Source organism: Equus caballus, chromosome 24 (assembly GCF_041296265.1).
Source record: "Equus caballus isolate H_3958 breed thoroughbred chromosome 24, TB-T2T, whole genome shotgun sequence".
NCBI lineage: Eukaryota > Metazoa > Chordata > Mammalia > Perissodactyla > Equidae > Equus > Equus caballus.
Window position 1 is genome coordinate 59,822,579 of NC_091707.1, and position 27,313 is coordinate 59,849,891.

Sequence of the window (27,313 nt, forward strand, 5' to 3'; positions counted from 1 at the left end):
GAAGACTTAATACCCATCCTTCTCAAACTCTTCCCAAAAATTGAAGAAAAGGGGAGGCTTCCTAACTCATTCTACGAAGCCAACATTATCCTGATACCAAAACCAGGCAAGGACAACACAAAAAAAGAAAATTACAGGCCAATATCACTGATGAACATCAATGCAAAAATCCTCAACAAAATACTAGCAAATCAAATACAATGATATATTAAAAAGATCATACATCATGATCAAGTGGGTTTCATACCAGGGATTCAGGGATGGTTCAACATCCGCAAATCTATCAACGTGATACACCACATTAGCAAAATGAAGAATAAAAATCACATGATCATCTCAACAGACACAGAGAAAGTGTTGGACAAGCTACAGCACCCATTTATGATAAAAACTCTAAGTAAAATGGGTCTGGAAGGAAAATACCTCAACATAATAAAGGCCATATATGACAAACCAATAGCAAATATCATTCTCCACGGAGAAAAATGGAAAGCTATCCCTCTAAGAACAGGAATCAGACAAGGATGCCCTTGTCACCACTCTTATTTAACATAGTATTGGAAGTTCTAGCCACAGCAATCAGGCAAGAAAAAGAAATAAAAGGGATCCATACTGGAAAAGAAGAAGTGAAACTGTCACTCTTTGCAGAGAACATGATTTTATATATAGCAAACCCTAAAGAACCCACTAAAAAACTTTTAGAAATAATAAGTGAATACAGTCAAGTCACAGGATACGAAATCAACATACAAAAATCGGGTGCATTTGTATACACCATCAATGTAGTAGCGGAAAGAGAAATTAATAATACAATCCCATTTACAATGGCAACAAAAAGAATAAAATACCTAGGAATAAACTTAACCAAAGAGGTGAAAGATTTGTACACAGGAAACTATAAAATATTGTTGAAAGAAATCCAAGAAGACACAAAGAAATGGAAAGACACTCCATGCTCTTGGATTGGAAGAAATAACGCAGATAAAATGTCCGTACTTCCTAAAGCAGTCTATAGATTCAATGCCATCCGTATTGAAGTTCCAACAACGTTTTTCACAGAAATAGAACAAAGAATCCTAAAATTTATATGGAACAACAAAAGACCCCAAATAACCAAAGGATTCCTGAGGAAAAAGAACAAAGCTGGAGGTTCTTGTGATTCCTGGAGGAATCACACTTCCTGATTCCAAAATATACCGCAAAGCTGTAGTAACCAAAACAGCATGGTACTGGCACAAAAACAGACACACAGATCAATGGACCAGAATCGAGAGCCCAGAAATAAACCCACATATTTATGGACAGCTAATATTTGACAAGGGAGCCAAGAGCATACAATGGAGGAAGGAATGTCTCTTCAATAAATGGTGTTGGGAAAACTGGACAGCCACAAAAGAATGAAAGTAGACCATTACCTTACACCATGCACAAAAATCAACTCAAAATGGATTAAAGACTTGAATGTAAGACCCGAAACCATGAAACTTTTGGAAGAAAACATAGGCAGTATGCTCTTTGACATTGGTCTGAGCAGCATATTTTCAAGTACCACGTCTGACCGGGCAAGGGAAACAAAAGAAAAAACGAACAAATGGGACTACATCAAACTGAAAAGTTTCTGTGCAGCAAAGGAAACCATCAACAAAACGAAAAGACAACCTAACAATTGGGAGAAGATATTTGCAACCATCTATCAGATAAGGGGTTAACATCAAAATATACAAAGAACCAATACAGCTGAACAACAAAAAACCCAACAATCCAATTAAAAAGTGGGCAAAAGATCTGAACAGACATTTCTCCAAAGAAGATATACGGATGGCCAACAGGCACATGAAAAGACGCTCAACATCATTAGCTATCAGGGAAATGCAAATCAAAACTACAATGAGGTATCACCTCATCCTGGTCAGAATGCCTATAATTAGCAAGACAGGAAACAACAAGTGTTGGAGAGGATGTGGAGAGAAGGGAACTCTCATACACTGCTGGTGGGAGTGCAAACTGGTGAAGCCACTACGGAAAGCAGTATGCAGTATCCTCAGAAAATTAAGAATAGGTCTACCATAGGATCCAGCTATCCCACTGCTGGCTATTCATCCAAAGAACTTGAAAACACAAATGCCTAAATATACATGCACCTCTGTGTTCACTGAAACATTATACACAATAGCCAAGACTTGGAAGCAACCTAGGAGCCCATCAAGGGACGAATGGATAAAGAAGATGTGGTATTTATACACAATGGAATACTACTCAGCCACAAGAAATGATGAAATACGGCCATTTGTGACAACATGGATGGACCTTGAGGGTATTATGCTGAGTGAAATAAGTCAGAGGGAGAAAGTCAAATACCATATGATCTCACTCATAAGTGAAAGATAAAAACAATGACAAACAAACACATAGCAACAGAGGTTGGATTGGTGGTTACCAGAGGGAAAGGGGGGAGGGGGGAGGGCAAAAGTGATTAGGCTCACATGTGAGGTCCTGGACTATAATTAGTTTTTGGGTGGTGAACATGATGTAATCCACACAGAATTCAAAACATGACAATGTACATCTGAAAGCTATAGAATGTTATAATCCAGTGTTACTGCAATAAAATAAAAAAAAAAGGATTTTTCTATTTTTGAGGAAGATTGGCTCTGAGCTAACATCCGTGCCCACTTCCTGTATTTTCTATGTGGGACGCCTGCCTCAGCATGGCTTGATAAGCGGTGTGTAGTTTGGCACCCAGGATCTGAACCAGTAAACTGCTGGTCGCTGAAGCAGAGCATGCGAACTTAACTGCTGCATCACTAGGCCGGCCCCTTCCCTTAATTTTAAGTATTGGCAAACCCAGAAAATACTGTGTAGAAACACGTGCTTTCTCATAGAAAATTTCTCAGCATGGCAGGAACCTTGTTTATAATTAAACCCAAGTATTTTTCTTGTTTCTCTGAAATAAGAAGCCAAAGGTAGACAAATCTATGTTTAGTAATTAACGTCTAATGTGGTATCTTATGTGGAAATAACCTAGATGCTCAATAAATTTTCTCAGTTAGTTTAGCAAAACTAAGGTTTCAAGTTACCAAAAGGTTTTGAAGTTATTTTAAGTACCTACACCAAAACACATAATTGTTCTTGAAATTTCACCCAAACACCTTTATCTTCTTCAAATCTATCGAGTTTAGTTGTTCCCAATACTTGTATTCAGATTGCCTGCAAACTTCATGAGACATTAGGCAAACTCAGCTATTATTCTAAGGTATTTTTTTCTGATGAATTAAAAGTTGATAACATGTCTGTATCATACCTAATGCTGATAACTTGGAAACACGTTTATTTCAATTAAACTGACAAACTTAAATAGGCTTTCATTTCCGGAAATTGGTTTAAACCGTGTTAACTTGAAAGACATTCGGGTTAGTTTCTGTGACATGTATATAAGCACTTACTTTAAGCTAACAATGAGAGCTCTTTGAGAAGTTATAATCTGGAGCTGAAACGATCACACACATGTAATGTGCATATTTATAGACACACACACAGACTCCACAGGTATTGTTTTGAAACTACTTCTATGAACCAGGTACATTAATACAAACCTCACCAGTTGTGAGAGAGTGAGTGAGTGTTTTAAGTTTTTTCTACTAATATTTGTGGAGAAGATACGTAAGATGCTAGATGTTGGGCAAGAGTGCTTCCATAGCCATTTCTATTCTTTTTCTTTCTTTTCCCCTTTGGTCTTGGTAAGTGGTGATGGTCTACGTAATAGTTGCTGGAGAGTTCACAAGCTCTTCGAGATAAAGGAAATGGGTGGGATCTGAACTGCCTCTAGAGCGGCATTTCCAGCTTTGCAAAGATTTGTAAGTCAAGGACAGCTGCTCTTAATTCCTCAGAATTTGGGCTGTAACTTAAGTGACATTATAGATTGATCTATGTGTCCAAGTACATCACCCCCAATTTGCTTCTTTCCCTCTGGGCGCTTAGTTTTGTTTTAACTTAGGGAGGAATGTCTGTAAAAACAATTCCCATCAGGCTCTGAGTGTCAGCTTCCAGTTGGGCCAAATTTCTGATGATAAGTTGCCAAACCCTTTCAAATATCTTATCAGGTTTCGGCCAGGACAAACAGGGAGTACACCTGGCAGCAGTGAACAGCTCTGCTAACCCTTAGTGGAGCAGTTTTCTGGAAAATCTCCCAGTGTCTCGTCTACTCTAGGAGGGGCTCATATTGGGCCCTCCGTTACCGGTAGATTGCGGGGGTGTTGTGAAGCCATGACCTAATAGACTTCGCTTTTGGTTCCCTCTTATAACTTAATTTTTTATGAACATTGTGCCACAAAACTTTCAGGAATGTTTCTGGAATTGTGAAGTTTTTGCTTTTAAGAGAACTTTTTAAATGATCTTGTTGAATTGGAGCGTTCCTTCTAATGGCCAATGTAATTTCCCTCAGGATAGTGGCAGTTTGGTGGGACCCTGAGCCACAAGCAGAGTGCAAGTCACATTCTGTCCCACCACGTCTGATGGCAAAGTGGGGTGCAGCTGCATTTTTGTCTGACCGTAATTAGGGGCCCCCAACTGGATGATTATCAAGCCGGGCCCTCAGGACACACAAAAAGCTTAGTAAGATTTACCGTTGTTTGTGAATACTTGCAACTCCAGAACATTTAATTTTTGAGCAGTTGTACTGGAGGGTGGCAGATTTGACTCTTTAAAAACGAAAGATTTCTCTGATCCATGGCTCTTAAACCTAGCACAAAAAAGACTAGTTTGATAGCTCAAAGGAGCCCCAACCTGGCCACAGTGACCTTAAATGATCTTGCCAGCTGTTTACAGTTTTCTCCATTTAGTGAAGCACTTGCAAATGTCAGCATGAAGCCAGCCAGAATTTCAGTGGGTGGCTGCCCATTCCAGAACTGGTCATATTTCAGAAGCATGGTTTCCCACTTTTCTCTTAGTTCATCTACTGTAAAGTAGGAACACTTTCTAGGGGCAGTGTAGAGTCTCAGAAAGGTGCTGTTTGTGAGGGTCACTCCCTAAAAATGTGCAAGCACCCTCCAATGTGCCTCGGTTTCCCCCTCCCAGCAGTCTAAAATGCCTTGGGGGCTCGGAGCGCTGGACGACCAGTCCTCATGTGCAGGTACCCGGACGAGCCTTTAATTAGTTAATGGGAATGATCACAAGGCAGTTTCCTGTGGGCCGGCCACACGTTTCGTGGATCGATCCTTGGATGCGTTTATTAGGTCCCGTAGCATGAGAGCGCCTTTCAGCTGGAAGGCGCTGGAGCCCCTTCTCCTCGGAGCTGAACATGTTCAGACTCTCATTTCTCTAACAATTTGTTCAGACTTTATGGATGCAATTCGTTCCAATTTAAAGCCCAATTGAAAAGGTCTGCCTGCCCCACTCACTGCAAAGTTCTCCCTCTAGTCCCCTGGCCCAGGACATCTCCTCTGTTCTCCTCTTTCCTGGGACACTCCCCCTAGGATTCTCTTGCCTAGGAGACGTGCCAGTATTCCTTTAAAACACCTAGTCTTAATGCTTGAAGCAGCTTATATAAAACTCTGGGCCATCAACTGAAAATAAGGAGGTGCGGGTTTCAGGACAACTCGTCGGGGTCGCCTGAAGAATGCAGTGAAGCCAAGGTGGGGGCTTCAATGGGCCCCTGTTGGTTCTGAATATTGGTACAATGAAGATTCCATTTGGTCTCGGGTCAGTCTTTCTGAAATTCTGCCAACCGTGCCAAGAACTGTTGACACAAATAATCAATAATCAATCTATAAATCAAATTGGGTGAATTAATTATGTGAGGCAATCTGAGGTCTATATAGCCTGGGAAAACGACCTTCATCGAGGAAGGAAGCATTCTGAAGAAGAGGGGTGTATCGAGTGGTTATATACCATCCTGGAACAAGGGACGTACATCACACAGGACAGGAATATCCCTCTTACTACAGTCATGAGATGCTTTTCCAGCACGGCATATCAGTGGTCACGAGATGAGCACAGTAGGTCAGTAATGAACATTTAGTTTCTCGGAAAAAATGCTTATCTATAAAGAAATGCTGTTATGGGTCTGAGGCGTAGATCCCTGACTTTAAGGGCATCATTCTTGGCTTTGGGTCATTGATCATGTTTAGGGCAGATGGACAATGCATGCTCGACAGGTCACGTCAGGTCTTTCTGAAAAAACAAGGTCAGGATGAATTCGTTTTAAACCAAATGACTGCTTCATATTCCTCCGGATATTGACCTTTCTTATTACATTTCATTTCTTCATCATCACCAACATTAAAGTGTTTGACAAAACCCCTGACAGTGTCCTGCCTAGTGGGTCTTAGGCCCATAGAGTCCAGGTCCTGGCAAGACAAATCAGCACACAGAGTATTGAGTTGGGGTGCTCGGTACCCATCCTGGTCCCCAAGCTGTCTGCCCCTGGTTATGGTGGTGGGGCTGGTGTCGAGGATGAGCAGTCCCTCTTGGGATCATGACAGGGTTTTCAGGCACCAGGCCACTGCTGTCCCTGGATCCCTGCAGGCGTGGGCCACTTGGCTGGAGAGGGCGTGACCATGAGGTCTGGATGTTCAAGCCACAGGGCTTTTCAGGATCCACACACATGTCCCCATCTGGCTCTGAAGGTCTCATTCTTTCAGACAAATCCTTTCACGTGGGAAAGCCAGTGAGGCTGTGAACTTACCTCGTGCTGAGATGCTGTGACCTGTCGAGTGGGGCTCTGGGGCTGGCTTTCAGGAACAGTCGCCCTGTGGTCACAGAGCAAAGAGATGCTTTGAAGGTGTTCACGGAAGCCCTTCCTCTGGTCTTGTCCCGAACGGGGATGTCAGAGCCGAGGCGTCATGTGTCGCTGCAGGCACTCCCGAGCAGATATAAGACGCCAGCCCAGCCCGCGACCTGGCAGCGCTCATTCCTAGCCTCACCTCACTTCACCTGTCTGGACAGCTTCTGCCCCGCCCCCAGCCTTGCCTCCATTCCACCCCTCACTCCAGGCCACTGCAGAGGCCACCTCAGAGCTGACGGCCGCCATGAGCCTCGGCCCACCAGCTCTCATTCCCGCTGTGGCCCCTCTCTGCTGCTTCCATGGGCACCAGGCCAGCTCAGCCACACCAGCTCCGCCTGGGAGGTCTGCTTGCGGGAGCACTTTGCTGTGCGCATCCAGGTGGATGTAGGAGCGTGACCCCTGCAGGCGTTTCAGGGGGACTGACGCTCCCAGGGGCCCGGACACATATGGACTCGTAAGAGGAGCTGGGGGTGTGGTCAGGAGGAGCCCGCGCTGGCTTCCCAAGTCGCCCAGGTTCAGGTCCCGGGGAAGCTCCTGATGTTCGGATCCATCCTGCCTGGCGCAGCGCCAAGGACCCCTGGCAGGCCCCTCGCTCCAAATCTCAAGGAAACGCACCGATTCTCTTTGTGGTATTGTTTGGGGTGACTGGTCTGTGGTGCGTGCAGGCTCCCCTGTGGGATGGGTTTGTGAGGACCAGGAGGCCAGGGCACGTGTGCCATTAATGTCTGTGTCCCAAGGGCTGGGGCTTCACTTGCTGGGAGTGAGCTCCCTGCCCATCTGCTCATCTGGGGGTCCTGTGGGCCCTTCCCACCCCCCCGCCCCGTCTCTGCACGTTTCTGTAGGTGACTGACCTCCCCTGCCTTGCCCAGCTCAGCCTTATGCTGGACACTCACCAGCTTCCCCTTTGTCCCTGTTGTGTCCAGGTCACAAGATGTATTGGCTGTTGGTTGTGATCATGATTACGAGCTGTTGTCAGAAAGCTCACCTCTCCTACAACACGGTGGGAATAGAGACCACGCACACGGGAAGAGCAGAGGCTGATGATCCGCAGCCGCGGCCCCGGGGAGTTGGGGTGGGAGGGAGCCAGGGAACCTTCGCAGTGTTGCGTATGCACATGTGAGCTGTTTTCTGTGGGTATATGGTATATCCTAGAAGTGTCTATAACGCATATGTGCAATGCTAACATATTATATAACATACATGCTGATATGTTAAAATGTTTTCTATGTATAGAAGGATTCTTTATAGGAAAAAGGGGGCTCGGGGGCACCTGATGGGGTCCTGGGGAGGTGGGGTGTCCGTGATTGCTGGGAGCGCATTGGGCTCTCTCTGGTCCATCCTAAATCCATAGTGGGGAAGAAATCAGTGAAGCCGGCAGTCACTGACCAGGCCAGGAGGTTTGGGACGATGCATGGGTGGCTGTTTAATCCCGGGCTGTCCTGGAGACGGAGGTCTGACGTCCTGCAGGTCGTACAGGCTGCTGCCCCCTGGTTCCCGTGAAGAGGGCTCGGCTGCCAGGGCGGCTGCAGGTGGTGGTCAGGGCTCCGTGCTCATGAGCAGTCTGGCCGCTGTCCGTTCGTGTGTTCAATCTCTTACCACAATCTCTAAGGCGGTGTTTTCTGAACATGTGTGTCCATGATGTGCACTGGGCAGCGTGAATCTCCAGTGCACCAGGCCCTCCTGGAGCGACTCCTGCAGACTGCTGTGTGCACGTGTAGGAAGTGGGGTGGGCAGCGCGTCCTTATTTTTAAGTAACCCCCAGGCCACGCATGCAGTCTGCAGCCCTTAGGATGACCACGGCGGGCCCACGGTCCTCATCAGAGCCCAGACCAGACCCTGTCCCGGCCGAGCAGGGGGTTGAGGGCATTTGAGTAAGAACAGAAACAAAGGCTTATCTTGGGCTCATAGAAATATGCACAAAATTAAGGCCCCTCCTCTGTAACTGAGATCTTTGCAGCTTTCTGCTGCGACCCTGGGTGTGCTGGGCATGGACATCCCACTCCTGAACCCCAGGCCCTCTGTCCAGCAACAGGTGCGGGGCAACCGCTGCGTCCTGACCATTTCTCGGCCTCGACCACCGTCCATGGATCTCAGAACAGCCGCTGCCAGGTCCCGCCTTTTGGCCTGAGCGGGTGTGGTCGAGACAGGTAGAGGGGGTCCTCCAGTCTCCAGACCACGCAGCCTTCTCAGGGTCATGCACTCGGGGAGCTTCACAGCGAGGGTCTTGTCCCAGTCCTTCCAGAACCTTCCGTGTTGACCAAAGTCATCCCTGGAGGTGTGGGGTGAAGAGTACCCTGGGTCCTGTCACACCTCACCCCTAAGTCCACCTGGAAGAAACATGAGGATCTTCTGCATCTAAGTCCATGGCCCCCTGAGGAGAGAACATTCTAGAAGCAGGGAAGGAGCTCAAGTAGGGGGTACCTGTCCCTCGCATCCACCCCTAATAACTTCAGTGGGTTGACTTCCTGAACGGGAGGCCCAGTGTAGTCTGCACAGACGGCGCTCTGGCCTCAGCTCTGAAGGGCCTGACCCTCAGCCTCTGTCCACGTGGGACCCTGGTTCTCGTCCTCAGGCTGTGGTGCCCAGCCCCTGGTTGTGCCGTCAACCTGGTCCTGCCCAAAACCCCACCATCGGGCAGACTCAGACCTGCCAGGTCCCTGGCTGCAGGGTATCTGCTTGTCCGGAGGAGCGGCCGGCTGGCCAGTGGGCAGGAGACCCAAGGGCGGTGATGATGAGACCGAGGCCCCGCCGGGCCCTGTCCGCGCAGGGCTGAGGGCTGCCCAGGGTTTGCCAGCTCCCTCAGCAGATGGCCAGCTCCTCCCGAGGGCCTGGACCCGGCCTCCCCTCGCAGGTCCCATCCTGCCCCCTCGTCCTCCTTCCCATCGGGGAGGGCTGGCTCCTGTTGGGAGGAGGAAGTTTCGCTGCTGCCTTCTGAGGTCCTTGGCCTAGAAGAGTGCTGGTTCTGACGTCAGGAGGCCGTCAGCTCGACGGGCCTCAGACTCCTCGTCTGCCTGCCGTGTGGTGGCTGGAGCTCAAATCCCGGCAGCTGTCCACACCTCCCAGCTGGTGTTTTGGCGGGGCCCTGTGGGGCTCCCTACACAGGCCGTTAGGGGCCAGCCCAGCACTGGAGCAAAGACTACAGGCAGGTTTTGGGGTTCCCCTGCTGTGGCTCCCCCTTTTATGCACATCTCCCTGCCTTGCCAGCTGCTGTTGAGATGCAGCCCTGAGTCCTGTGACCTGACCCCTCTCCGGGACATCCGCAGCGTGAGCTGGGTTCCACTTACACTGTTGCGTGGAGGCGGGAGCACCTTCCGACAAAGCTTTCGAGGGGAGAGCCTGTCCAGCGTCTGCCTCCTTGGCCGTTCCCCAGCACCTTCACACCGTTGCTGCTTTGCACAGTTTCCCGAGTTCACGGTTGCGTCCGCAGGGGCTTTGTCTGGTGCAAGCTGCTCCCCGACCTGGGAATCGGAACTGCTTTCTTTCACGTGGTTTTCATTCTCATTGCCTTATAACCAGCGTGGCTCAGCCTCCTTTCCCTCAGTTTCAGGCTATTTGGATGTCTTCCGGGAGACGCCTGTTCAATGCTCTTGGCCATTTCTCTACGGAACTGTGTGGTTTCTGTAATTGACTTACAGGAGTTCCCTGCATATTCTGGACACGTTGTCAGTTGCATGTTTGTAGGAAATATTGGGACAGACTTTGAAAAGGACCAAACGTGACTTCTGTCTTCAGTGGGAAGCAAGACATTGTGTTGCCCCCCACCCCCAGGTGGTGTGAGTAGCGGGCTCCGCCCTTTCCACCCTCTTTGGGCTATTTTACAGCTCTGCCCATTGTAGAGAATCAAGGCCATGGGAACGCTCTTCTTGGAAGGATGGTTGACTCCTCCCTCTCTCAGGAGGACAAATCAGATGCATTTGAAAATGCCTCTATTCACAAGGTCCTTTAGCATTCTTGGTTCCACTACATCCACGAGGTAGTTTGAATTCTACTTAGAGCTGGTTATAAGCCCTTAATTGCTGAGTTCAATGAAGTCTTTGAAATGTGTTCATTGTCTGTCTACATGAGCCTGGTGAGCACACCATGATTTAAAATCATTCCTTTAACATGTTTCAAAAGTCTTCTCCCACGTGGGCCCACGTATCCTGGGCCCAGGAAGTTCTGTGACAGGGCGGGGGCGCAGGTGACCTGGTGCTGAGGAGCAGAGCGGGGCGAGGCCGGGCACCCCGTTCCTCCAGAATCTGCGTCAGCTGCTCCCTGGGAAAGCCTCCCTCAGTCCCTTTGGCTGTGGGGCCTCTCAGCTCCCGGCACTTTCCCCTATGCACTCATCATGGTGTCCTCACTTTGCTGTTTGCGGGATGATCTACTTTGTGTCTGGGGAGTGGACACAGGGGGATACTGAGTGGCAGAGGCCGGCACAGACCAGGCCCGGGGTGGTGGGGAGCGTTCTGCTTGGTGCATTCGGGAAGACTGAGAGGAGGCATGGAGGTCAGAGCTAAGAGAAGGGTGTGTAGGAGTTTGCGGTGTGTGTAGAGGGAAGGGACTCCGGCAGAAGGGAACAGCATGAGCAGAGACTTGGGGTGGGAGGCAGCGAGAGGGACCCAGGTAATCGATAGCTGAGCGTGTGGGACAGGGAGCTGTGTGTGTGTGTTTCTGGAACCAACGCCCCTGTTTTGAGCCGAATTGTGTCGTCCAAATTCCAATCTTGAAGCCCTGATCCCAGGACCTCAGAATGTGGCTGTATCTGGAGCTAGGGTCCTTCAAGGGGTAATAAGTTACAATGGGGTCCATAGGGTGGGCCCTTATTCAATAGGATTGGGATCCATACAAGAAGAGGGGTCAGGATGCAGACACTTGCAGAGGGAGGATGATTTTTGGACACGGGGAGAAGAGGCCATCTACATGCCCCAGAGAGCGGCCTCAGGAGAATCCCCTGCTGATGCCCTGATCTGGGGCATCCAGCCTCCAGAAAGTGTGCGGACAAATGTGTGGTGTTCAGGCCGCCTAGGTGGGTTGTTGCAGCCACCCGTGCTGACTAATACACACCCCACACGTCGTCCTGCTTGTGGCCACGGCCAGTGCTGGACGCTCCTCCTGCCCGGGCCCAGGCTGGTCCTGCTCCCCACAAGGCCTGTGTGCCCCGTCTCTCCTCATCACATTGTTTCCGGGCTGCCCTCCTCACCCACGGAACCCCAGGGGCTGGAGAGCCGAGGGCAGGAGGGGAGGGAGGGCTGGAAGGTCATGGAGCTGTGAGGGTGTGGAGGGAGCCCCGATGCACGACTCGGCCAGGCTGTGGGTTCCACGAGGCATCAACATAGGCAGTTATGGAATTTTCCAGGTATTTTATTGTTGTTTTAGAAAAGGAAACTGTAAAGAAAATCAATGGGCTCCAGAAACTTCAAAGAAGGCGAAAAGCTACCCAAGCTCCCACTGTGGGCTTTCCTTTGAGCCGTCTCTCTGTGCAGGGCCCTGGCAGGTGGGGCGGGGCCGCCTCTGCTTCCTGTGGGCAGCCGTGTCCTCCCCGTCCAGAGATGCTGACTTGCCCTTTGTTAAGAGACGTGAGGGGGGCACTGGTTCTGGGGCGGTGAGGTCGGGGGTCTGGTTGGGTCCACCTGCCTCGACTACCTGAGGCCCCGGCTCTCCCCTCGGTGGTCTCGTCTCTCCCCTCCGCCCTGTGGAGCAACTCGGATTTCCTGTGGCTGGTGACACTGGCCCCGCTGAGCACAGGACGGAGTTCCTACTGCCCTGCTCTCCTGGCCCTTCTCCACGTCTGTCCATCAAGGCCAAGCCCACTGGCTTGGTGACCATGTCACCAGGCCTCTCCCCCGGAGGCCATCTGGCTGGATGTTGACCCTCCGCAGGTGGTGCCTCCTCCACCTCCCCGGGCTCCCACCGCGGCCGTGGGCACAGGTCCTCCTTCTAGCAGTCTCCTCGGGTGGTGGTGATCCGAGTGACCGTGAGGTGCACACCCGGAAGCTTCCCTGCTGGTGGACGATGGCCCCGGGGCCTCCGGGCCTTGGCGGCAGATGCTCCCACTCGAGGATCTGAAACCAGGTGTCTCCTCCTGCATCCTGGAGCCTGGCAGGGATGCGGTTCACACAAAGGCCTGTCCCTGCCCAGACGGCCATGGGAAGGCTGGCCCTCACCTTCTCCAGGGTGACTGATTTTCCGACCCCGGGTCTGTCCCGGTGAGGGATGCTCAGCCCCAAGGCCTCATCGTCCACACGGCCCCAGTGTCTCTTGGCGGCTGTTACAACGGGGCTTGTGGGTATCCACCAACTCCACTCGGGGTTACAACTGCCGTCCACTTGGTTCTCCCCTGGGGTCAAGGGGCTGGATGCAGCCTGTGGTGGCTGGGAGGCCAGAGAGCGAGGGGCAGGTAAAGGTGGCCATAAGGTCAGAGGGCAGTGAGGTCAGAGGTTTGCGATGTCAGAAGGCGGAGGAGCAGGTCTGCACAGCAGCTGAGCAGCATGAACTTCTGGACCTGGACACCGTCTAACATCTGGGCAGCCGTGGAAACCTGCCCAGGTGGAGTGACCCTAGGCCCCCTGCCCGATCATGTTCCTGTAGTCGGGGACGATCGTCCGCTTCAGCTCCACCACCGAGGAGAAGATCCATTTCACCTGCAGCGGGCGGGCCAGGGGTGAGCGTGGCCTGGACCCAATGCCGGCCTCCGCCAGGGCCTGCCTGCCCTGCACCCGGGCCACGTGACGGTGGGGGTCACGGGGGGACAGCAAGGGGACATGGTGGGAACAGTGAGGGGACAGAGAGTGGACAGTGTGGGGACAGCTTGGTGACAGTGAAGGACAGTGTAGAGACAGTGTCTTGACAGCCAGGAGTCAGTGCGGAGACAGTGAGGGGACAGTGATGAGGCAGCAAGGGGTCGGTGTGGCAAGTGTGGGACAGTGTGACAACATGGTGGGGACTGTGAGGGGACAGTGAGGGGACAGTGAGGGGACATGGTGAGGACAGTGTGAGGACAGCATGGTGACAGCGAGGGGGCAATATGGGGATGGCCTGGCCCACCTTGAAGAGGGTGACGGTGGCGCTGTAGCACACGCTGAGCAGGAAGAGCGTGATGAAGATGGAAATGGTGGTCCACAGCCCGTCCAGCTCCCCGTCCTGGGTCTCGGCACAGCTCTCGTCCAGGACCATCTCTGCACAGGGAGGGGGTGGTCAGTGCTGTGCCTGCCTGAGGGGGCTGGGCAGGGTAAGTGGGGCCCCCGGGGGTGGTTCTGTCTGTGGCAGAGTGGGTGGGGCAGGTGGGATCCCTCAGCTGGGCAGGGTCAGTGGTGCCCTGAGGTCAGTCTCTGTGCTGTGACCTCAGTCCTCTATTCCTCCAGCTGGGACCCCAAGTCTCAGCCAGTCACCCCTGACCCAGATCTCAGCCAGGCCAGTGGAGGACCAACTATCTCCTCTGCTCTGGTCTGCGCTGGGCCCTCTGGGGAGAAGGTGCCCGAGCCCTGCAGGACAGAGGCTCAGGCCCCGCCTCCTCTCTCCTGGGGACCGGGCCCTGAGGGCAGGAGGGTCAGCAGAGCCTGTGGTCATCTGGGCCCCTGCCCCGGGGAAGGGCCGAGACAGGATTGGATGTGTCCCCAGTGCATGAGCCGTGGGAGTGCTGGGGACAGCTGGGTGTGGGGGTTTCTGAGTGTTAGGGTGGGGTATGTGCCGGGGGAGTGGAGGACCGATTGTCAGAGCTGGTCATGTGGTCAGTGTGAGGACGAGCACTGGGCAGCCCGTGGGGCGTGGGAGGGGGTGGGGTCCAGCTGGTGTCCAGGCTGAGGGTTCAGGAGACCAGGCTTCGTGCTCTGTTGGGCAGGTGTCGGTTGCCCTTGTGTAAGGCCCCAGTGTGTAAGACCAGCTCTGTGTGTGTGTGTGTGTGTGGAGCTGGTGTGTGGGCTGGCACTGCTCAGTGAGAGGGGCTTGTTTTCAATGGGTCTTGGCTCAGTGTCCACATGACCATCAGGGATGGTCCCTCCCCAGGCACTCAAGGCCTCCTGCGCCTTTGGGCATCTGGAGTGAGTGTCTCCATGAGGGGACAGGCCTGGCCCCAGGCAGGACAAGGTCAGGCAGAGCCCCCTCACCTGAGGGAGGGTGGGGGCCTGATCTTGGAGTGCCCGAGGGCAAAGGAGGGCCTGTCCCCACACCACTGGCCCGCAAGCCTTTCGTGCAGGCCAGAGCCACCAGGCAGAGCTCTCGAGTGACCCAGTGGACAGGGATCCTGGGGGACAAGGATGGGCCATGTTCCCACAGCTCGGGCTCCTACAGAGGAGGGACGCCCTCACGTGCATTTCCCTGATGGCTCTGGAGGGGCTTCTCCTGTTCCCTGGCCACCCTCCAGCCCCGAGCTGCTGCTGGCAGGAGGGCGGCCCAGAGGAGCTGCCGCCTCTGACGAGGCCCTTGCCCGCTCGGCAGCCCCTCCTGCTCTCCTGGGCGGCCTGCACAGGTTCCCACACCCTGGGTCTGATCCGAATGGGACCCACTCTCCTGTAATAGTGACAATGTGGCCTTGGAGCCTGGCTGCCCCGCTGCCTGCAGGCCTGGCCAAGCGCCAGAGCTCTGCCTCAGAAAGAACCACGACCGCGTCGCAGGGTCCCAGGGCCATGCTGGGTGCTTTATTTCATGCTGGGTGCCCGGGAAGGTATGTACACAGGGGTGGGGGCTCAGGTGTCCTCGCTGGACTCTGAGAGCCCACGGGGAAGGAGGGATGGCTTGCTGGGTGCCGGGCCCATGGCTCATTTACCCGGGTTCTTGGAGACGTTCTTCTGTGTGTAGTGATTGTGGAGAGCCTCGTGCATCACCCCACACGTGAATGTCGTTCCCTGCTGCCACCTGTTCCTGTCCACGGAGAGCTTGCTGTACAGGAAGTAGGACCCGTCGCTGTCCTGCTGGGCTTGGGTGGTGCTGTACTTGGTCTCCAGCTCTGGCTGCCCATTACTCTGCCACTCGATGTTGATTTCAGGTGGGTAGAAGTCCTTGACCAGGCAGGTCACGCTGACCTTGCTCTTGGACAGCTCGTCTGGGTGTGGGGCCAGGACGTACACTTGCGGCTCCTGGGACCGCCCTGTGGGGACAGGGGTCAGCACAGATGGTCACTCCCTGGGTGGCCCCGTAGGAACTTCCCTGTGCTCGTCTGCCCTGCCCTCACCTTTGGTCTTGGTGATGGTCCTCTCGATGGGTTGTGGGAGGGCTTGGTTGTTGACCTTACACTTGAACTCCTTTCCTGACAGCCAGTCCTGGTGCTGGATGCGGAGGACGCTGACCACGCGGTAAGTGCTGTTGAACTGCTCCTCCTTCGGCCTCGTCGTGGCTGTGCGCACCTCCACCCCGTCCATGTACCAGTTGAACTTGACATCAGGGTTCTCCTGGCTCACGTCCACCACCACGCAGGTGACCTCGGGTGTTCGGGTGATCATGAGGGTGTCCTTGGGATTCGGGGGGAAGATGAAGACCGAAGGCCCTCCCAGGAGCTCAGGAGCTGGTGGGGGAGACATGGCGATGGTGGGTCAGCACCTGGGTGGGCCTCCTTTTGGGCACTCATTCCCCTCATGGGCCACGCCTGTGCTTGGGCCACCACCTGGGGGTAAAGGATGAGGCTTGGCTGACTCACCTGGGCATTTGGGACACTTGCTCATGTCGCACACTTTTTGGTGGTTGTTGGGAATGGGCTCTGCAGAGAGAACAGACAGGGGTTACCGGGGCAGGAGGGAGATGGCCCTGGGGTGAGCTGACGTCAGGGCCAGGTTTTGGCAGGTCTGAGACCAGCGTGCCTCCTGGGGCCCAAGGGGCTGGGTTAGGGCTGTCCAGGCTGCCTATGCTCTGGGCATGGCAGAAATACCCAGAGGACCCCTCCCTTTGCTCGGGAGGCCTCTCCTGCTGCCCTGGGGTCCAGGCAGGAGGGCAGAGCCTGGCCTGTCTTGCAGGGAATGCCCTCCCTGCGGCCCCTCCTCTCACCGATTCTCTTGTCCACCTTGAAGTTGCTGGCCGCGTGGACTACGTTGCAGATGTAGGTCTCGCTGGTCCAGGTGCTGGCAGGCACGGTCACCATGCTGCTGAGGGAGTAGAACCCTGAGGACTGCAGGACGGAAGGGAAGGTGTGCACGCCACTGGTCAGGGAGCCCGAGTTCCAGGACACCTTCACTGGCTCGGGGAAGTATCCGGAGACAAGGCAGCCCAGGGCCACCGTGGAGTCAGATGTGGTCCCACAGCCGGGGGCCAGCGCGAAGACCTTCGGGGCGGTGGTGGAGGCTGCAAGAGAGGAGGCGTGTGACCACCAGGGCCTGCCCCTGCGCCCGTGTGTTTCCAGAGAGTCTGAGGCCTAGATGCCCCTTGTGGCTGCCTGTCATCAGGGCTGGTGCCTCTGCAGCCACAGGCTCAGAGAACCTAGATTAGAGCCCCCTGGGGCCCCTGCCCCTTGTCCCTGCTCAGGCCTCCTGCAGGTGGCCCGCCTGACTGAGTCCCCAGTCTGAGCCCGGACCAGAGACCTGTGCTTCTGGTCGGCTTCTGATGGACCCTAATCTGCTGTCCTGTGGCCCCAGCCTGGCCCAGCCCTGGGCGATTGGGCATCTCTTCAGGTGTGGTGGGCCTCTGCGCCGCACTGTCCCTGTTGTCTCCCGGCCCCTCAGCTCAGTGACTTTGCCATGGCCTGTCTCTGCTCGCCAGGCCACGTGTCATCTGAGTCAGCTCCACAGCCACAGCACCAGGAGTACTTGTCCCCAACGCTCCCCTGATCCTGATCCTGTCTTGAACCCTGTTCATGCCTTGGGCTTTGTCCTTGCCCTCGACCCCATCCCTGTCCTGAACCCATCCCTTCCCTGTCCTGGACCCCGTCCCTTCCCTGGACTCCATCCGTGTACTGGACCCCATCCCTGGGAGTCTTCTTGTCCCCCTCCCCTCCCATCCCTGTGTGTCCCCAGCCCAGCCTCCTGCATGTGCCTCTGGGCCCCCTACCCGCTCAGGTCCTCCTGGCCCGGCTTCCTGAGCTCACCTCCGGCCCCTCCCTGCCAGCGCCGCCTGCCCTCTGCCCTCCCTGCTCTTGGGCCTGTCCAGCTCCTTGCTCACTGCAGAGCCCTCCTCCAGCTGTGGTCCTTCCCCAGCACAGCCGGCCCCTGGGCGCGGGCGGGAGCCATGCGCTGCGCTCGGCACTCCTCTCCTCTCGGTGCCAGCCTCCCCAGGCCCCCGTGTGGGCCAGGGTGCAGCCTCCACCCCCAACAGCCAGGCCCACCCTGTCCCCTCCTCCCCTGAGTCCTGTCTGCTCAGCCGCAGGGCCTTGCCTGGCCTCTCCCCATGCTGGTAGCCTGGGCTCAGGCCCCAAGGGGACTCTTACTCTTCCATGCACTGAGCCCACTGCGCTGTGCCACCCCACACTGAGTCCGAATGTCTATCCCTCCTGTCCCATGTCCCCACAAACCCCAGAACAGGGCCGGTGTGCCTGGACCCAAGAACTGCATCCGATCTGGTCCTCTCAGGGATGCCCCCGACCCCTTCAGCCCTAGACTCCTTCCATCCCAGGGGCCCCCCTCCATCCAACTCAACAGGCACCTGGCAACTCAACCAGCTCAACTCTCCTCCCTGCCCAGCCAGCCTGACCTGAGCCCTGGGAGCCTCCAGCTGTCCCTGCTCCCTGTACCCCCTCAGGTCCCACCAGTTGAGGGCTCTGTTTAACTCAGGCCCAGTGCCCTTCATCCCCTAAAGTCGTGGGCAGCCCCCTGCCTCTCCAGACCTCTCACCAGCACCTGCTCACCTGTACCTGCTCTGCCTGCTCCCCCGGAACTCCTGGGCAGGACCCTGCCCCCCCAGCTCTCCCACCGGCCCCTGCTTACCTATAGCTTCTCTGTCTGCTCCTGTGGAGCTCCTGGGCAGGACGCTGCCCCTCCAGCTCTCCCACCTGCCCTGCAACCAGTAGCTGCTCTGCCTGCTCCCCTGGAGCTCCTGGGCAGCCCGCTGCCCCTCCAGCCCTCTCACCTGCCCCTGCTCACCTATAGCTGCTCTGCCTGCTCCCTGGAGATCCTGGGCAGGCCCCTGCCCCTCCAGCCCTCCCACCTGCCCCTGCAAGCAGTAGCTGCTCTGCCTGCTCCCCCGGAGCTCCTGGGCAGCCCCCTGCAACTCCAGATCTCTCACCGGCCCCTGCTCACCAGTTTCTGCTCTGTCTGCACCCATGGAGCTCCTTGGAAGCCCCCTGCCCCTCCAGCCCTCCCGCTGGCCCCTGCTCACCTATAGCTGCTCTGACTACCCCGCTGGAGCTCCTTGGCTGCCCCCTGCCCCTCCAGCCCTCCTGCTGGCCACTGCTAACCTATAGCTGCTCTGCCTGCTCCCCTCAGAGCTCATGGGCAGCCACCTGCCGCTCCAGACCTCTCACCAGCGCCTGCTCACCTGTACCTGCTCTGCCTGCTCCCCCGGAACTCCTGGGCCGGACCCTGCCCCTCCAGCTCTCCCACCGGCCCTGCTTACCTATAGCTTCTCTGTCTGCTCCTGTGGAGCTCCTGGGCAGGACCCTGCCCCTGCAGCCCTCCCACCGGCCCCTGCTCACCTGTAGCTGCTCTGCCTGCTCCCCCGGAGCTCCTGGGCAGCCCCCTGCCCCTCCAGCCCTCCCGCTGGCACCTGCTCCACTGTAGCTGCTCTGACTACCCCGCCGGAGCTCCTGGGCATTGCCCTGCCCCTCCAGCCCTCCCACCTGCCCCTGCTCACCTATAGCTGCTCTGCCTGCTCCCCCGGAGCTCCTGGGCAGCCCCCTGCCCCTCCAGCGCTCCCGCTGACCCCTGCTCACCAGTAGCTGTTCTGCCTGCTCCCCTGGAGCTCCTGAGCAGTCCTCTGCCCCTCCAGCCCTCCCACTTGCTCCTGCTCACCTGTAGCTGCTCTGCCTGCTCCCCCGGAGCTCCTGGGCAGCCTCCTGCCCCTCCAGCCCTCCCGCTTGCCCCTGCTCACCTGTAGCTGCTCTGACTACCCTGGCGGAGCTCCTGGGTATCCCACTGCCCCTGCAGCCCTCCCACCGGCCCCTGCTCACCTGTAGCTGCTCTGCCTGCTCCCCCGGAGCTCCTGGGCAGCCCCCTGCCCCTCCAGCCCTCCCACTGGCACCTGCTCCACTGTAGCTGCTCTGACTACCCCCCCAGAGCTCCTGGGCATTGCCCTGCCCCTCCAGCCCTCCCACCTGCCCCTGCTCACCTATAGCTGCTCTGCCTGCTCCCCCGGAGCTCCTGGGCAGCCCCCTGCCCCTCCAGCGCTCCCGCTGACCCCTGCTCACCAGTAGCTGTTCTGCCTGCTCCCCTGGAGCTCCTGAGCAGTCCTCTGCCCCTCCAGCCCTCCCACTTGCCCCTGCTCACCTGTAGCTGCTCTGACTACCCTGCCTGAGCTCCTGGGCAGCCCCTGCCCCTGTAGCCCTCCCACTGGCCCCTGCTCAACTACAGCTTCTCAGCCTGCTCCCCCCAGAGCTCCTGGGCAGCTCCCTGCCCCTCCAGCCCTCCCGCTGGCCCCTGCTCACCTATAGCTGCTCTGACTACCCCGCTGGAGCTCCTTGGCTGCCCCCTGCCCCTCCAGCCCTCCTGCTGGCCACTGCTAACCTATAGCTGCTCTGCCTGCTCCCCTCAGAGCTCATGGGCAGCCACCTGCCGCTCCAGACCTCTCACCAGCGCCTGCTCACCTGTACCTGCTCTGCCTGCTCCCCCGGAACTCCTGGGCCGGACCCTGCCCCTCCAGCTCTCCCACCGGCCCTGCTTACCTATAGCTTCTCTGTCTGCTCCTGTGGAGCTCCTGGGCAGGACCCTGCCCCTGCAGCCCTCCCACCGGCCCCTGCTCACCTGTAGCTGCTCTGCCTGCTCCCCCGGAGCTCCTGGGCAGCCCCCTGCCCCTCCAGCCCTCCCGCTGGCACCTGCTCCACTGTAGCTGCTCTGACTACCCCGCCGGAGCTCCTGGGCATTGCCCTGCCCCTCCAGCCCTCCCACCTGCCCCTGCTCACCTATAGCTGCTCTGCCTGCTCCCCCGGAGCTCCTGGGCACCCCCCTGCCCCTCCAGCCCTCCCACTGGCACCTGCTCCACTGTAGCTGCTCTGACTACCCCCCCAGAGCTCCTGGGCATTGCCCTGCCCCTCCAGCCCTCCCACCTGCCCCTGCTCACCTATAGCTGCTCTGCCTGCTCCCCCGGAGCTCCTGGGCAGCCCCCTGCCCCTCCAGCGCTCCCGCTGACCCCTGCTCACCAGTAGCTGTTCTGCCTGCTCCCCTGGAGCTCCTGAGCAGTCCTCTGCCCCTCCAGCCCTCCCACTTGCCCCTGCTCACCTGTAGCTGCTCTGACTACCCTGCCTGAGCTCCTGGGCAGCCCCTGCCCCTGTAGCCCTCCCACTGGCCCCTGCTCAACTACAGCTTCTCAGCCTGCTCCCCCCAGAGCTCCTGGGCAGCTCCCTGCCCCTCCAGCCCTCCCGCTGGCCCCTGCTCACCTATAGCTGCTCTGACTACCCCGCTGGAGCTCCTTGGCTGCCCCCTGCCCCTCCAGCCCTCCTGCTGGCCACTGCTAACCTATAGCTGCTCTGCCTGCTCCCCCCAGAGCTCATGGGCAGCCACCTGCCGCTCCAGACCTCTCACCAGCGCCTGCTCACCTGTACCTGCTCTGCCTGCTCCCCCGGAACTCCTGGGCCGGACCCTGCCCCTCCAGCTCTCCCACCGGCCCTGCTTACCTATAGCTTCTCTGTCTGCTCCTGTGGAGCTCCTGGGCAGGACCCTGCCCCTGCAGCCCTCCCACCGGCCCCTGCTCACCTGTAGCTGCTCTGCCTGCTCCCCCGGAGCTCCTGGGCAGCCCCCTGCCCCTCCAGCCCTCCCGCTGGCACCTGCTCCACTGTAGCTGCTCTGACTACCCCGCCGGAGCTCCTGGGCATTGCCCTGCCCCTCCAGCCCTCCCACCTGCCCCTGCTCACCTATAGCTGCTCTGCCTGCTCCCCCGGAGCTCCTGGGCAGCCCCCTGCCCCTCCAGCGCTCCCGCTGACCCCTGCTCACCAGTAGCTGTTCTGCCTGCTCCCCTGGAGCTCCTGAGCAGTCCTCTGCCCCTCCAGCCCTCCCACTTGCTCCTGCTCACCTGTAGCTGCTCTGCCTGCTCCCCCGGAGCTCCTGAGCAGTCCTCTGCCCCTCCAGCCCTCCCACTTGCTCCTGCTCACCTGTAGCTGCTCTGCCTGCTCCCCCGGAGCTCCTGGGCAGCCCCCTGCCCCTCCAGCCCTCCCGCTGGCACCTGCTCCACTGTAGCTGCTCTGACTACCCCGCCGGAGCTCCTGGGCATTGCCCTGCCCCTCCAGCCCCCCCACCTGCCCCTGCTCACCTATAGCTGCTCTGCTTGCTCCCCCGGAGCTCCTGGGCAGCCCCCTGCCCCTCCAGCCCTCCCACTGGCCCCTGCTCAACTACAGCTTCTCAGCCTGCTCCTCCCAGAGCTCCTGGGCAGCCCCCTGCCCCTCCAGCCCTCCCGCTGGCACCTGCTCACCTGTAGCTGCTCTGACTACCCCGCCGGAGCTCCTGGGCAGCCTCCTGCCCCTCCAGCCCTCCTGCTTGCCCCTGCTCACCTGTAGCTGCTCTGACTACCCTGGCGGAGCTCCTGGGTATCCCACTGCCCCTCCAGCCCTCCCACCGGCCCCTGCTCACCTATAGCTGCCCTGACTACCCCGCCGGAGCTCCTCGGCAGGCCCCGGCCCCTGCAGCCCTCCCACCGGCCCCTGCTCACCTATAGCTTCTCTGCCTGCTCCCGCTAGAGCTCCTGGGCAGCCCCCTGCCCCTCCAGACCTCTCACCAGCGTCTGCTCACCTATAGCTGCTCTGCCTGCTCCCCTGGAACTCCTGGGCAGGACCCTGCCCCTCCAGCCCTCCCACTGGCCCCTGCTCACCTGTAGCTGCTCTGACTACTCCGCCAGAGCTCCTGGGCAGGTCCCTGCAGCCCTCCCATCGGCCCCTGCTCACCTGTAGCTGCTCTGCCTGCTCCCCGGAGCTCCTGGGCAGCCCCCTGCCCCTGCAGCCCTCCCATCGGCCCCTGCTCACCTGTAGCTGCTCTGCCTGCTCCCCGGAGCTCCTGGGCAGCCCCCTGCCCCTGCAGCCCTCCCACCGGCCCCTGCTCACCTGTAGCTTCTCTGCCTGCTCCTGTGGAGCTGCTGGGTAGCCCCTGCCCCTTCAGCCCTTCCTGCTTCCTACTTACATGCCAAGCTCTGCTCTCCACACCCATGGGGCTCCTGGGCTGTGACCTGTCCCTCCTGGTCTCCCATTCCTCTGCTCACCTGTAGCTGCTCTACCTGCCCCCTTCCAGAGCCCCTGGGCAGCCCCCTTTCCCTCCAGCCCTCCCACTGGCCTCTGCTCACCTGTAGCTGCTCTGCCTGCCCCCATGCATCTCTTGGTGTAGGCTCCTGTCCTTTTGTGCCCTCCCACCTTCCCCTGCTCATCCGTAGCTGTTCTTCCCGTTGTCCCTGGAACTCCAGGTCCACAGCAGCCCTCTGTCCCTCCTGTCCTACGATCCCCTCCACACAGCTCAGGTCCCTAAGCTCAGCCCCAGGCTGCTGGGTCTGCCCGGGGCTGCCTTTGCCCCTCCTGCCTCTCCCAGCACCCTCAGCCCAGGTTCACCCTCCATCCTGGGCTCATTCCTTTCCCATCACTGGCCTTTGCCTCCTGGAGCCACCAGATGCCCACCCTCTCTCTGGCTAACTCTCCCCTGGCAGAGCCCCTGCCTGCCGTGGTCTCCTCCTGGAGGAGCTCCTGGCCCAGCTGGGCTTCACCGTCTCTGTGCCCCTCACGGCGCTCAGAAGCCCATCTGGAAGGCCCCTCGGGACTGTGCTCCCTCCATTGCTGGGTCAGCTCCCCTTGCCACCCAGCTCCCAACACTGCAACCCCAGCACCTGCTCTGGACCCTCACTGCCTGGCTCCCAACGTCTGCCTGTAGCCACTGAGCTCCTGCCCAGCCCTGTGCAGTCTGAGTTCTGAGCACATGGGTGCATCCGCCGGCCCTTTGGGCTCTGCACCTGGCTCACCTGCTGCCCTCGGTCCTGGCTACAGCCTAGGACACCATGGCGGCCACCTCTGACCCTGCCCTGGGGCTTGAGCTGGCTCATTGGCGTGGACAGGACCCTTAGGCCACCTGGAGGTCCTCTTCCTCCCCTGCTCTGAGCCAGCCCCCTCTCTGTGCTCAAACCCATCTGTGCATCCTGGCGTCCGTGCTGCAGCAGCTCAGCTCCTGGCTGGTCCTGCCCTCAGCACAGCTGGCCAAATGCAGCCCTCAGGCTTCTGGCCTCAAGGTCATCAATTTCCTCAAGGTTAACTTTCATGGGCCTCTGGTGTGTCCAGCTCTGTTGGGGTGGGCGTGCCCTGCCCATGGCTGCCTGGTGCCTGCGTCCGGTTGGCACCGTGGCTCGTGGGCAGCCTGCCCTCCCCCGTGCTGGCTCAGCTGCTTGAGCCCCTCGGAGTCGTCCCTGGGTGCCTGGGCTCCCCGTAGCTCTGCAACCGTTTCCACTGCCCTGACTCCACTCCCTTCCCCCTGCTCCGTGGGGACCCCACTCACCAAGGGTGGGGGCTGTGGAGGTGGTGGAAGCCAGGGCTTCCGAGGAGCTCCCCCCACGCCCCTGCTCTGGCCCCGGGCACATGTGGCTCCTCGCGGCCCCGGGCTTGTTGCCCTCTGCCCTGCTTCCTAGGAGTTGGTAGCTGGTTCCCGGAGGTGGTAGCTGGTTCCCGGAGGTGGGAACCCACTCTCCACGACCCTGCAAAGACTAAGAACGGGACTGAAAGCAGGGGCACCGCTTGCTCCCTGAAGTTCCCTTTTCTTCTGGGTGGTTTCTGTCTTAGAGAGCCGGGGGGAGTACAGACGTGAGGCAGAGGCTGCCACACGTGGGTGTGTGGGAGTGGAGGGGGTCTGGCGCCCAGGACTCTGGGGAGAGTGCAGGAAGTCCGGGCTCACATGCCTCTCTTTGCTCTCTCCCTCCCACAAGGATTATGCCCGATGGCCCCACCAAAGGCCAGGGCACCCAGGCCTCTCACCTGAGCCCTCTGGTACCCACAGCCCAGAGGACACCTCCCCCTGCCCTAGTCAGCGTCCATTGTGGACACAGGCTGTCCTGCTCACAGCCCGCAGCTCAGCCCAGGGCCTCATCCTGTCCTCCTGCCAGGCCAGCCCCCTAAGTACAAAGCCGTCTTCCTCTGGGTCCCTGCCTCTTCCCTCCATCCCTCTCTGGCTCCATCCATGGCTGGATCTCTGACTGAAGGGTGGTAGCACCCAGGGTCCCAGGGAAGATATTCTCCCATCCACAGCTGTCCTCTGGGGACAGAAAGAAGTCTATGTACAAGGACAGAGTCCACGGTGGTCACTGGGGCCCAAAGGTCTCCTCTGTCTGAGAGACAGCATGCTGTTCCTGTCCTCCCGTGTGTGGGCCAGGACCCAGCTTTTTGTCTGTGGGGGGACACGGACCCTCAGTGTCTCATGACTTGCAGTGCCTCGGCACACCCAAGGCCCCGTGTACAAACCTGGGCCATCCCGTCTCTTGCACGTTAGGCCTTGGATCGGGGATCCCTGGGCGGCACCATGGTCCCCACCCTGGAATTGCCGGGGGCCAGGTAGGTGACTGGACGTGAAGGCAGGCCTGGCTCCTTCCAATGGTTGGTGGGCAGGGGCGTACGCTGTGGCCGCTTAGGTGGGCCAAGAGCAAAGTCCAAAGCGAACCTTCTAGGAGGTGACCTGAGATGTACGAGGGGAGTCGGCCCTCCCACCTGTTGCTATTTGCAGCACCCTTTGGCCTCGGGTGTCCCCAGAGCCACTCCACATCCCCCAACGGTCTACTCTGGGTCCCTCTGCCTCCCCTGCTCTCTGGTCCTCGTGCTTACTTTCTAGAGTTGAGGTTTCTCAGAGCAGCGCCCACGTGCGGGTCCCATATCGTGTCCGGCGGTTCATGGGTGTGCTGTGGACCGCCCCACAGAGAGTGGCCTCTGCAGCTCTTCTGCTGATTTGCTTCTGCGTTGGTGGCCTGCAGGCAGTGCCGGCTTCTGTGGGCGGGGGCGCTCCTCTCTGCTCCACTCGCATCAGCGAGGGGCTGGAAGGCTCCACCTGGAGTCTGGCGCCTGGGCTGGGCGGGCGCCCGTGTTCCCTCTGTCTCTGTGATCTTTCCATGGGGATTGCCCACGCTGAGTGGTGCCCGGGCCTGACTCCCAGGAGGAGCCCTGTCTCCTTAGGTCCTGCTCTCAGAGACCCAGCAGTGGTCCCTCAGTGGCCCTGTCCCCATGGAGTCAGTCGCATGGGTACCCTGGGGTCTGGTGAGGGAAGTGAACCTCTGCATGGGGCAGGACCAGGTGATGGAGGAGCCTGTGGTCCTGGGAATGTTGCTGTGGACACCCAGAAAACGCCGTCAGCAGCAGCCTTGGTGAAGGGAGTGCCCTCTGGTCCCTCCGGGATGAATTCATGATAATCCACTGCACACTCCCGGCGGCTCTGGCCCGGCCTCCTCTCCATGGCGCCCACGCAGTTTTGCCATCTCTCCCACGGAAGGCAGCCTCCCTCAGTCATGTGCTCCGCAGGCTGTGAGCATCGCTGCCGTTACATAAGAAGCACGTTCATCTATGTAATTTCTGGTCAGGAAATGTTGAGGCAATAAACTATAATCAATCTGTTAATCAAAATTGGGGTGAGTTTATTATTTGAGCCAATTTGAGGACTACATAGCCCGGGACAATAACCTTCACCAAGGAAGGAAGTGTTGTGAAGAAGCCGGGTGTGCAGCGTGGTTATATACCGTCTTGGAACAAGGGACGTACATCACATATGACAGGAGTATCTCTTTTACTACAGTCACAAGATGCTTTGCTAGTATTGCGGGTGAGTGATCACAAGATGACACAGTAGGTCAGTAACGAATCCTTGCATTCTGGGAAGAAGTGCTCATCTATAAAGAAATGCCAAAAGGGGGCAGGATAATTTCAAGGGCATCATTCTTGCTTTGGGACATTGTAAATGCAGCAGATGTACAATGCATATTCGACAGGCACATCAGGACTTTCCAGAAAAACTAGATGAGGCCTAATTAGTCTAAACCAAATGGCTTCCTCATATACCTCAACATTTTAACTTTTCTTATTGCTTTCATTGATTCATTATTTTCCCACCTTTGATCGATAATGTTTTTATAGAAAGCACTGATGATCTAAATATTGTCCCTTGGTGCTATGGTGATTGTTGCCTGCCCTGGTCCATGATGGCCATCAGTGCTGGGCTTTTATCTCATTGACGTGCTCAGTTATGCCCAATGGCAGGAAATAGTTGGATATAGTGGATGAGCATAGAGGTATACAATTACAGGGGAAGCATTCCATAGGTTATGTAAGTTTTCAGTAACTTTAGATTGTCACACAAACGTTGTACCTATGCTTTGATCTGACTCATGATGCTGCATGTGCCTAATTATAGAACAGCTACACTAACAGTGCTGATAATTCAAAACTTGAAAGGATTATTTGAAAAATGAGTTCTTAGGCATAGTCTTATGAGAAGGAAATTCATCCAGGGTTGTAAGATCAATCAATCACCTCAAGTGGCTGAGCAACCATTATTC

General features: G+C 57.2%; 2 gene segments (V, D, J or C); both read right to left on the reverse strand.

Annotated features, from left to right (window-relative positions):
- LOC102149846 (immunoglobulin gamma-1 heavy chain-like) overlaps window positions 1-27,313 on the reverse strand; it is a 172,383-nt gene that overhangs the window by 83,201 nt on the left and 61,869 nt on the right.
- Window positions 15,364-27,313, reverse strand: part of LOC102150085 (Ig gamma-2 chain C region-like) — a 550,048-nt gene continuing 538,098 nt past the window's right edge. Inside the window, 4 exon segments of the C gene segment in view lie at window positions 15,364-15,842; window positions 15,927-16,256; window positions 16,389-16,448; window positions 16,733-17,096. Coding sequence covers window positions 15,514-15,842; window positions 15,927-16,256; window positions 16,389-16,448; window positions 16,733-17,096 — 1,083 coding nt within the window.